Source organism: Globicephala melas, chromosome 5, assembly GCF_963455315.2.
Source record: "Globicephala melas chromosome 5, mGloMel1.2, whole genome shotgun sequence".
In the NCBI taxonomy this organism is placed as follows: domain Eukaryota; kingdom Metazoa; phylum Chordata; class Mammalia; order Artiodactyla; family Delphinidae; genus Globicephala; species Globicephala melas.
In genome coordinates, this window is record NC_083318.1 from 65,039,232 (window position 1) to 65,052,097 (window position 12,866).

Sequence of the window (12,866 nt, forward strand, 5' to 3'; positions counted from 1 at the left end):
TAAGTGAGAGATTTGGAAGAAAAAGATGATACATAAAGATGCATACAGATGCATATCTTTATGATACATAAAGATGAAAAAGATGCATATTATATACATACATACATAAAGATGCATCTTTATATACATAAAGATGAAAAAGATGCATATTAATGATTTCAGAAGCTCCTGGAACACTCTGGTCACACACGTCACGTTCCTTGTACGTGCACACATTCTCAGCATCCCTCCCTCCTTCCTGGCAAATTTCTGCTCCACCTTTAAGATTCAGGGTAGATGTCACCTCTTTGGGAAGCCTTCTCTTGCCCCTCTAGACAGATTCCAGGGCTGCTGCTTCTACGCCTTTCATAAATCTATCTCCATTTCTCCATAGCATAACAGCATTTCTCACACTGTTTTATTTTTAACCTATTTGAGTTTATCACTAAGCTGTGACTTCCAGCAACAAGCACAGCGGCCTATCATGCAGTAGGCACTCAGTAAATGTTCGCAGAATAAACTGTTGAATAAAATGAAAAAGACAAGTGTTTCATTAACATCTCAAGAAATGTTTACTTAAAAAGCCTAGGTTAAATTTTTGAGTTTCTTATTAAAGATTGAAAGGAAACCACCATTACTGCCTAAATAGTCAACGGTAAATTCATTTTTCCTTTCCTTGAAAAAGACTAATGCTCTCAGAAAGGGAAAAGGTGATCAGTGGTCAGTTATCTCAGCTTTCCCCCCATGCACGCAGCATCTGGGCAAGATTTAAAATAAAATCCTTCAATACTGTCTAGACCAATTTATTTTGTTCCTCAGTCTCAGCTCAAGAAAATTCCTGTTCAATTCTGTCATAACTCCCCAAAGAAGAAAAGACTATTTAGAGTCAAATAGCCTTTTTTTTTTTGACCCAGAGCAGACTGGTGTACTTCTTTGCCAAACATGATTTCTCACCAGCTGTGATCCCAACAGCTTAAAGTTCTCCGTGCTTTGGTGTGAAGAAAACTGGAGGCCCAGCAGAGGCTCTGGTGCACACAGCACACGTGCTCCTGTCACCCCGTGATCCCCATCACCCAATTCCGGGCCTTCCTCTGTTCCTTATCTCCTCCTGTTTACCATCTGTATCATTAATAACACTGAACAGAAGAGAATTAAGTAGAATGGGAAATAGCAACATAACAGTAATATAACAAATTATGTTGAAAAACAGATGCGCTATGGACGTGGAAATGAAAGGATATAGAATGAAAGATGCTATATTGAGACTCTAATCAAAAGTTGGTGTATTTAAGCTGGTTCCATTTTTCTCTGCCTCACATGATTTTACTATAGTTATAGATCAAAGAAAACTTGGTGTACTACTCCCTATAAACTGGGGAAAGAGGGGAAGTTAAGTCCACTAATGCACGGGCTGGATGCTAACTGAGAATTCATGGCATTGCCATTCTCCCAAATTCCCTGCCTGGAAACCTGGGAATAGCCCTTCATGAGTTTCTTATACTACCAAATTCTGTCAATTTTACTAGAAAACGTTTCTCCAATAAATTGAGTTCCCCCTTCTCACCATCTTTATGGCTGCTTTCAGGTTCTCACCACTTGAAGTTTCCTCCTATATCTCCCAAGCACAACAGTCTCTCAAACTCCAGTCTACACTGACACAGTTCGTCCTCTGCAATTCTAAAAACAAACGGACGGTGCAATTCTCAGTTTAAAAATTTCTACTGGGGCTTCCCTGGTGGCGCAGTGGTTGAGAGTCTGCCTGCCGATGCAGGGGACACAGGTTCGTGCCCCAGTCCGGGAAGATCCCACATGCCATGGAGCGGCTGGGCCCGGGAGAAAAAAAAAAAAAAATTCTACTGGCTCCCTGTTGTCCAAATTCAGCTCAGTATACAAGGCACTTCAAATTCTCCTCTGCTAGCCTAAATCTACCCTTCCCACCACATCTCCTGTCACTGCACCTCCCCCTCCCATCGTGGTCCCTACATGACAGCAACAGTGAACTTTTCTGAGGATGCTAAGCCTCTTCGCAACTCTTTGCCTCTGCACATAGAATTTGTTTCCTCTGCCCGGGAAGGTCCTTTGCCCTCATCTGCTTTACCCCTGCCCTATTTCCTGCCTGAAAACTCCTATAAATCCTTCAAAACCCAGCTCCCATGTCCTCCTTTAGGTCTTCTCTGACTCCTGAACATAATCCTCTGTGCTAGGTGTGTGACATGCAGTTCACATCAGCACTTCTATACTATACTATAATATCAATTGAGAGATCTCTCTCCCCTTCAACACTGCAAGCGCCTTGAGGGCAGTGACTGTTTTGTTCACTTTTTATGACAGTTTTATTGAGATATAATTCACATACCATAAAGTTCACCTTTTTAAAGTATAATTCAGGGGTCTTTGGCATATGCACAGAGTTGTGCATTCATCACTACAACCTAATTGCAGAACGTTTTTATCACCCCAAAAGGAAATCCTGTACTCATTAGCAGTCACTCTCTATTCCTCCCTCCCCTAAGCCCCTGAAAACCACTAACCTACTTTCCGTCTTCATGGGTTTGCCTGTTCTGGACATTTCATATAATCAGACTCATACAATATGTGGTCTCTGTGATTAGCTTCCTTCACTTATGTGTATCCTTAAGGACCGTCCATGTTTTAGTATGTGTCACTACTTCATTCCTTTTTATGATCAAATCATATTCTACTGTATGCATCTACCACATTTTGTTTATCTGTTCATCAGTTAACACAGGTATTTGGATTGTTTACACTTTTTAGCTATTATGAATAACGCTGCTATGAACATTTGTGTACAAGTTTTTGTGTGGACATATGTTTTCAATTCTCTTGGATATATACCCAAGAGCGGAACTGCTGATTATAATTCTCCCGTGATGTGCACACGTATATACAGACATACATACCATATGTATACGTGTGTGTGTGTGTGTGTGTGTGTGTATAAAACCTTGTGAGGAACTGCTAGACTGTTCTGCAAAGCCGTTGTACCAGTTTACATTCCCACTAGCAATGCATGAAGGTTTTGATTTCTCTACATTCTTGTCAACACTTGCTATTGTCTCTTTTTGATTATAGCTACCCAAACAAGTGTGATTTAATTTTGATTTGCATTCCCCTTTCATGTTTATATTCCAGAGTTTCCAGTTCCTTTTACAAAGCCTGGCACATAAGAGCACTCAATAAATGTTTGGTTCATTAATCGTTCACTCATTTATTAACTAAATATTTTTCACTCATTCATTAACTAAATACTCTCTGAGCATCTATTACATGCCAAGGTCAGGAACACAACCGTGTACAAAATAAGCAAAATGAATGAGGAATGAGCAAGCACATGTCCACGACCCTGAGGGCCTGTCTTCAGTACAAAGGTGGCTCTGCCCCTGGATATCTCGAAGGTGAATGGGACCCATGACTTTGCCATCACCTCCGCATCTATTCATCATGCTGTCTCGAGCATAACTCACAAAGATGCGACATCCATTCAAGAGGCTCCAGAGCTCAGTATACGTTCAGAGCTAAGAGTGTGACGAGAGCTCATATTATTCCTGCTGTCACTCTCCTGCATGCACGATGCACAAACATCTGTTATGACCTGGCACGTATTTCCTTCTTTTCTGGTAAAAGCTTCACAGTTTTTCTTGAGAATCAGCCTCCGTCCACGCTCATTCATTCATTCAACAAATATTTTTTCGTGCCTTACTATGCGACAGATACAGTTCTAACTGCTGAGGAGACAGCAGTGAACAAAACTGACAAAATTAAAATATCTGCTCTCACAGAGGAATTCAGCCCCTGTGTTTCAGGCAGAGATGACGCTACCCCTTATTCACGAGGTCCATGGCCTAGGCCCAGCCAATCAGAGGAGCACATCTCCATGGCTGTGGTGACTGGATCAAGGAAAAGCATATGACCAATCCTAAGCCTTCTGCCAGAATGATCAGAAGAGAAGTGCTCTCTTTTCTCTTTTTCTTGAACTAGACGATTTATAAGCCTAGAGCTTTAAGAGGTCACCATGAAGAGACACCTGTGTACATAAGACCTAACAAACGGGCAGAGAGAGCCAGGAAACAGAGAGAAAGTGAACATGCCCTAATGACACTGCTGGAATCCCTGAAACGAGTCATGCCTGAAACATGAGGCGCCAGGACTTCCAGGGTATTGAAGCCAATAGATTTTCAGCTACTAAAAGAGCTGTAGTTAATATAATGCACAGAGTATTTTTTATGAAGCCTAACTAAAATTAGGTAAGCCAGGGTCACTTTAATTTCATGGCTAACTAACAAAGCTTTCCTCAAACCCTGAGTCACAAAGATCCCAGCCCTGAGATGTAACCCCGTAACTCAGGTGACATCCTAATACAAACCCATGCTGGAGGCCGGAGTTAAACCTGTCCTCCCCGCTTCTCTTTTCTGAGACCTCTAGCCTCCTGTCAAAGAAAGTTTGTCAGTAATGACAGGAAACTCCTCTCTTCAATAACCTCCTGCTCTCCCTCTGCTCCCTTGGCATGTTTAACAAAATTGGAAATTGACAAACGGGCCGGGGAAGCTCAACGCCTGACCAATTCTTAAAGGAGACTTCACATTTTCTTCATTTTTTTAAATTTTTCTGCTATACAACTTTATTTCCACTGAGGAGTTAACAGCAAAACTTCTGCCCTGAGGAATGTTGCCTTTTGAACTAGACCTCAAAGTATTAAGGAAATGAAGTAAACTCAGATTTTTTTTTTCTTTTAGGAAGGAGAGGCAAGATAAAGCTGGTTTCCTGAAATTACTCATGAAAGTAAACTCTCAATGTGACAAAAATGATAAGAACTTCTCTATGAACAAAGGAGGAGAAGGTTATTAGGAGGCAGCTTGGGTCCCTGGGTCAGAGAGATCACAGGATTAGAACCTTAGAAGTTTTTAAACCAGGGGGACAACCTCTCCAGGCTCTAAGATAAAGAGGTGATTTCACCCACTAGGTCTGACCCACCTAAGGGGTTTCCCATGCCCCGTTCAGCTAAACTGCCTGAGGGCTCACTCTGCCCAACATCCCAAGTGGATCTGAGGAAGGTCAAAAAAAAAATGCACCGAACACTTTTCTTCAAGAAACTCAGGGCAGAGACAAAAGGATACATTATTAACAAAACTCCCAATGTCTAAAGTAAGCACAGGGTCTTACGAGAAGGTATTAAGGATGAGGACAGAGGTTTAAGGAAGACTCCCACAAAAGGAACAGCTGAGCTGGGTCTTGAAGGATAGGGTTAGGGTTAGGGTCCACCGGTGGACAAGGAAGAGAAAGGCACTCCAGGTGGGAAATTAACCTGGTATTCCAACATCACACCCAGCAGATGTAGTCACCTTGGGATATTATTATATGCTTATCCCAAGGATATTTTCTTTGCTCAATTTCTAAGCTGTTTTCATCATTTCATCTTCTTCCAAATGATGTCTTCTGAAGACAACTGTATTTCTTAAATATAGCTCTAGAGTTTTATGGCCACGTTTGATTAACATAGTCAGTGATCAAGCTGGTTTAGGTGAGGAAAAGTAGGTTAGCTAAAGTAACAACACAGATTTTCTTGAAAAACTGATAAGCTGGCCTCAAGTCAATTCCAAAAGAGAAAAAACAAAAAAACATTAGACAATGGCAGTGTCCTTGAAATAGGGTAATTACTATGTCACAGGCTGAGACCTACTCGGAAGGGACTCCCACGTTGAATCTCGAAGGTTCAACAAGAATTTTCCAAGACATATAAGGGTATACATTCTGGCATGTTTGTTTTTTTAAAGGCTCTTTGTAGTCACAGCTCCTAAGAGTTGAAAATGGGCTTGAAAGCAAACCTTATCCCAATTATTGGTCCATACTCTACTTCACTAGCTGCCATTGGATTTTCACGTAAAAAATGGCTGGAATGATACTCTATTGAAATAAAAATACCGTTTTCCTTGTAAAATGTGTTACATCCTATACCAATGCATGATAGTAATAGGTGTTATTAAAAACCACGCTGGGCTTCCCTGGTGGCGCAGTGGTTGAGAGTCTGCCTGCCGATGCAGGGGACACGGGTTTGTGCCCCGCTCCGGGAAGATCCCACATGCCGCGGATGGCCGCTGAGCCTGCACATCCAGAGCCTGTGCTCCGCAACGGGAGAGGCCACAACAGTGAGAGGCCCGCGTACCGCAAAAGAAGAAAAAAAAAAAAAAGAAAAAAAACCCACGCTGGATAATGGTTTCATTATCTCTTATATAACTACCAATGAATAAAGCAATTTGAGTAACAACAGTTAAAGTGAATAATTGGTATAACAAAATATAGTGACAATGAGAAATTTCTATAGGTTATTTGATTAGTTCGCCTCTATTTAGAGGAAAACACATCGTTTACATGTTTGCCAGCTTTATTCTTATGTTTCCATGCTGAGTCTATTTTGCAGTGTAATAAAAGACTTTAAATGCTAAAGAATTCCTAGAAGGAATTCTTCTCAACACTTAAAATGTATTCGTCAAAGGACACATGTATTTGCTTTGATTTTGCAAAATTAATATACTTATTCAAATATGGATTTACAAAGAAAATCTACTCCCTGCCCCTAAACCGGCTTCTAAGAATTGCCTCTAAGTTCCTAATTTTCCTGTGTGAACTTAGGTTGGTCACATTGTTTTCAGCTGTCTTTAATAAAAGGATATTTCTGGTCACTCAACTGCCTCTACTTAGCTTAGTGTTTATTTTATTATGTTTTAATTTTAGTTCTCTGTTGAGATGTAACATGCAGTGTTATATAAAGGAGAAAAAGACTTGGACATACTTATTGAGCTTAATTTTAGAATTTAGGGACATTAACATCTATTTGTCCATGGTTTAAATTTACTTACTTAGAAACTCAGAATTTGCGGAGGGGTATGTGCCCTAACAAATATAGAATCTACCTAGATCTATTTGCCACTTACAGTCTTATATTATGTTTAATTCAAAATGTCATTGCAATTGCTTTTTTCTTATTATATTACTATGAGGCTAAGAATTAAATCCCACACCACACTGTATGCAGACTAGCATACATCACAACACAGAGAAAGGGGCATACAATGAAATTAAGTTGGTTTTCTTATTAAGGCCTCAAATTAATCAGCATTAGATCCAGGGAGAATTCTGAATTGGGAGTTCTATTCTAGACAAACCCCGCAATGCCTGAGATGCTGTTTATGCAGACTCACCACCAATGCCTCCTTTGTTCAAATTTAACAGTTCACAGGCTATAACATGCAATGCTACATGGCAAAATGTGACAGAATTTTAGTTTTCTGTTATAGTCAACTAAAATGTTTTCACATTATGATATTAGTAGAGTCATGCAATTAATACATGCATGCAGTTAAGTTCAATTACTTCTTCTATCTTATTTTAAAGATCCACCTTTCTAGTACATTAGTGAAAAACAATAAAAAAGCCAAAACATGTTATTATAGTAAATCATAAGTTTAACATCAAAACAATTATCTAGTATATATATCTGTTAAAGTTTTAATAGTCAACTAGTATGCTGCACTGAAACATGTGAAAGTATATCTGACCTGGAAGTACTTCTGACATGGGTCACTGGACGTCAGCAATGGTGCAGGAAATAGGTTATAATCTGAAATCTGAAAAGAGGAATCATTTGAGAAATTAAAACCCCAAATAACAAAGCATGAAAGGAAAAAAGCATAGCATTGAAAATTCTTCTAAAAGCTGTTAAAAATGTTAAGCAAATCTTGGCAGACAGTGTCCAAATTTGGTTTACTTATAGTTGGCCAAACCACTTTTGACTGAAATTTGAATTCCTGCTTAACCACATTTCCCACAAACATTTCTTGAGATTTTTTTCCATACCAAGTTTAAGTTATCTATCTATCGATCTCAAGTTTCCAATGCCTTTTCTCATTAAGAACACACAATTCAGAAGCCAGTAAAGAAAAAAACTGGTAAATTTAACCACATAAAAATTTAAACCTTCTGTTAAGAAAAAAAAAGAGGCTATAAACACAACAAAGAAAAAAACAAACTGAAAGAAAAATTCATTACAAATGAACTCATTTACAAAACAGAATCAGACTCACCGACATGGAAAACAAACTTATGGTTACCAAAGGAGGAAGGTAGGAGGAAGGATAAATCAGGAGTTTGGGATTAACAGATTCACACTACTATATATAAAACAGGTAACCAACAGGGACCTACTGTATAGCAGAGGGAACTATATTCAATATCTTGAAATAACCTATAATGGAATAGAATCTGAAAGAGAATATATATATATATATATATATATATATATATATATATAAAAAACTGAATCAATTTTCTGTACACCTGAAACTCAACGTTGTAAATCAACTATACTTCAATTAAAAAAAGAAAAGTTCACACCATAGATGACATAAAAAGGTAAATTCCCTTTATATAGAATGAGTTCTTTGAAATTAAGAAAAATATAAACAAGCCTGTAGGAAAATGAGCAAAGGACAGAAACAAGTCCTAACAACTAACCTCACTCAAAACTGAAGAAAATGCAAATTTAAATAACAATGACTTACTAGTTTTCCTGTAGCTAACTGCAAAGATTAATAAGCTTGATAACACATAATCTAAGGCAAGGACACTGGAAATAGGAATTTCCAAATCTTGCTGGTGGGAGTAAAAACTGGTAACACTCTTTGGAGAGCCATTTAGAAATATATGAGCAAATTTAAAATGCATGGACCCTACTGCTCAGCAATTCCTTTCCTAAGAATTTATTTTACAAATAAAATTACATAGACTCTACTGTTCTAAAAGCAAAAAATCAGTAACAACCTAGCTGTGCATCAGTGGATAAGTGCTTCATTAAACTATGATGCAGCCATACAATAGAGTACTGTGCTGCCATTACAAAAAAAATGAATCGAATCTACATGACCTGATACAAAAGGGGCCTTAAGACACATCACAAAGGTAAATAATATGCATGATCGAATTTGAGTAAAATTTTTAAAAGCATATACATATATATATATGTGTGTATGCATATACACACACACACACACACACTTGCATTTACATAGAAAATGTCTTAAAGGAATAATAAAGAACTACATACACTGGTCAACTGCCAGTTTACCACATTAGATACATAACAAGGAAAACTGAAAACAGACTTTGTTTTCAATGAGTTGCTATCAGGAATGTCACTTAGAATAACAAACTGCTGTATTAATTCAAATGTGGACACTGCATGATTCCATTTATATAAAGTACAAAAACAGGAAAAACCTATCTATTATGTCAAGAGAGTTTGCCCTGGAGGGCAGGAAAGGGGAAGAAGCAAGAAAGCAGCCTCTGGGATGTTGTGATGGTAATATACTTCTTGATCTGGATGTGAAAATTCATCAAGATGTAGCCTTTTGTGTACATTTCTGTATGCTTACTATACTTCCATGAAATGTTAAAAAAAAAAGTTAAATGTTAGTGGTTTTCTAAAGCATTATTCAAGTTGAGAAACTTTATATTTGCAAAGACTAAATTCTAATTTAACCTTTCCAAACTAGTAACCTTTAATGGGCATTACTTCCAACTTATGATTTAGATAATGACCTGACAACCTTGTCTACTGGTCCACCATACATTTTTTAATTATATTTTCACATATTGTGGGTAAGGCTCATTACTTTGGTATAATTAAAAGGGTGGGCTTAATTTAAACCGTCCTGAAACAGCAAGAGATGTTTCCTCTATGTACCTTTGCTTCTGCCCTATATCTTTCTCAACTCCTTAAAAGTATTTCACAATTCACTTTTCCTTTCTTTCAGTTTTTGTCTTCAGTATACCTTCAGTTATAAGCATAGCAGATATGAGGTGATAGCTATCAAGAAAATGAATACCAATAAAGTAGAAAGAAAGCTAAGAAAAGGCTTTACAGGAGTATTTTGAAAAGGCTTGAACAAAAATTAAAAATTTGCATATCTTAGTTTGTATTATACTTAAAATAAAATATTCATTTTTTCCCCAACACAAAACAAACTCTGATTTCTGTAAAGTTAAGAATTGGACATTCTGCTAATCACTTCATTTTTAAAAAGGCCCTGTGCTGGTATTATCATCTGACCAATATTTAATCCATACGTGCCATGAATTATGCTAGAAGCACGAAGCACTTCAGTGAACAAAAACACATTCTTCCCTCTTTTGGAATTTATAGACTAGTTGGGGAGACGGATATTAATCAGATAATTAATCAAATCAGTGTGTAAGTATATATGTTCTAGAGGAAAAGAATTCAGTTCTATGAGAAAATGTAATGAAGGAACAGGTGATATAGAGAGCCTGGAGAGTCAGGAAACATTCCCCTGAGAAAGTTAAATTTATGTTGCAATTTGCAGACTAAACAGGATTTAGCAGGATAAGGTTATTAAACACCTAAACGCTACGCAAGGCACTCCCTAGCCCTGGAGATGAAGCACAAAATGCAGAACTATTTTTCCCTAGGTGCTTATATCCTTGATGAATAAATGTAATGTAGTAAAACAGTTTCCGAGGACTTTGCAGCATGCATTAATTCTACATAAATAATAACCTGAGAAAGTATAAAAGCACTCAAGTATGGTTTTAAGAATATTCGATAGCAGGTAGCCACTAAGTGCAACATGGAGCTACTAACACTTGGAAGGTGAGTTTTTAATTTTATTTAAGTATGCAGTTGACCCTTAAACAATGCAGGTTTGAACTGAGCTGATCCACTTACACCTATTTATTTTTCAGTAATGAATACTGTTGTAGTCCTACATGATCTGTGGTTGGTTGAATCCTGGTATGTGGAGGGAATGCTTAATCCCTGAGCAATCCCAGTATTGCTCAAGGGCCCACTGTCATTAATTTAAATATAAATTTATAAACTGATGCTTGACTCTTTGGGGGAAACATTTTAAATAAGTTTGGAACTTCTTGGGTAAGTAAATCTACTTCCAACTCTAAACCTTATGATCAAGTATTTCCAGTGAAAATTCTACATCTGAGTTGAGTGTTAAAACATGCTGATCTTGGAGCCTTTGCATGAAAATAAATGTAAAATATCTCAATAATTTTAAAACATTGATTACATGTTGAAATGATAACATTTTGAATATAATGAGTTAAATAAGATGCATTGTTAAAATTAATTTCACCCATTTTTTAAAACGTGGGTACTAGAAAATTTCAACTTACATATGTGGCTTGAATTATATTTCTATTGGAGAAGTACTGACCTAGGGAATGTAGGTGGATTCTGAAACTTTACCCTACTCAAAATACTATCTTCTTTTCCCAGAAAAAGCAAAGCAAATGCTCCCTCAGCTGTAAGCTAGAGGAGGTATAACAGCTTTCAGAGGAAGTGCCTTTGTTTCCATAAAAATCACATACTGAGTTGCCAAGACACCCAAGACCCAGGGTAGGCCACCACAAGCTCCACGTTAAGAATATAACTGTGGGAATTCCCTGGTGGTCCAGTGGCTAGGACTCTGCGCTTTCACTCCCGGGGCCTGGGTTCAATCCCTGGTCGGGAAACTAAGATCCCACAAGCCTAGGGGCGTGGCCAAAAAAAAAAAAAAGAGATATAATCATGATTTCAAAACAAACAATGAAATTAAATGAATCAATCTAGCAACAGGTTTCCCTTCCAGCAGTGTTTTTATGTGTCGCATTTAGGAAAATCCATAATGCTTATGCGCCTTGTGACAATGCCATTGGAGCTCAATAAATGTCCGACATGACCATAGAGGAGCAGCCTAAGCAGAAAGCACTAGTAAACAAATAAAGAAGTGAACAAGTAAACTGAATGCCCACTTGTATTTTGGTTCAGTATAAGATGCTATGTACTTTTCCTCCCCATTGGACGTAAATATAAAAATTCAAAATTATATACATACATATTAGTTCAATGTTTTATATGATAACACTCCAATCCTCAATGCCTTTATTTTTGTCAATATGATACGCCCAGACCAAGAATGCTAGAGTATACAATCTCACTATAATCAGGCCTTCATGTGCTCCATTTGCCTCAGTAACTGACTGGTCTTTTTATTTGTGATATTGTGTTTGTAATTTAGAATAAAAAGAATTTTTCACTTATTTTTATTGTGTATTTTACCTTTTTTCAATATGTAATTATACACTGTACCCAACAGGCTTCAAACAGGAAGTAGATGACACATTCAAATTGCATATTTTGAGGAGGGTCTAATTAAAGGACTATTTTTTTAAAACAAAGTGGGCAGAATAGGAAAACGACAAGAGATAATGCAGATCCCAGGACCAGTAAAAGCAAGTTACCACTCCTGGTCTGCAGGAAGAGAGAGCAGTGTGCAGGGTGAGCACTGCCCACCACCACCATGGAGGTTCACAGCCAGCTTTCAGCAACCTTGTGCAAAACTGGTGTCTTCTCCTTCTCTCACTACCTGATCCTTTGGCTATAAGGATGAGAAATTACTCCTTAGTAAGCTAAAGTTGTGTGTAACTCCTTTTTTCCAAAAATAAATGAAAACTCACAAGTGTTCATCCATTCAGATCCAGCTCAAGTACTACATCCTTGATAAAATGTTCTCTGAATACCTACTTGTTTAATCACTATTATCCCACCACTAAACTTTCTACATACTTCTATTATTATGCTTAACATTAAATTTTTATTTTTAATTTTTTTTCCCCAACAGAGGGTAAATACCTTGAAAGGAGGACTGCCTTACTTATTTTTATTTTTTTAAATTGAGGTATAATTGACATAAAATTATATTTTCAGGTGTAGAACATAATGATTTGATATTTTTATAGACTGCAAAATGATCACCACACTAAGTCCAGTTAACATCCATCACCATACACAGTTACAAAAC

The 12,866-nt window shown here is 37.4% G+C and overlaps 1 protein-coding gene across 18 annotated transcripts in view; it reads right to left on the bottom strand.

The window, feature by feature from the left end:
- APBB2 (amyloid beta precursor protein binding family B member 2) overlaps nucleotides 1-12,866 on the bottom strand; it is a 375,842-nt gene that overhangs the window by 193,013 nt on the left and 169,963 nt on the right. For all 18 annotated transcript variants that reach the window (XM_030881113.2, XM_060299264.1, XM_030881111.2 and 15 more), the window contains one exon: nucleotides 7,554-7,622. In XM_030881113.2, the coding sequence (XP_030736973.1) occupies nucleotides 7,554-7,572 (19 nt within the window). In that variant the 5' untranslated portion in view covers nucleotides 7,573-7,622. The remainder of the gene's footprint in view (nucleotides 1-7,553; nucleotides 7,623-12,866) is intronic.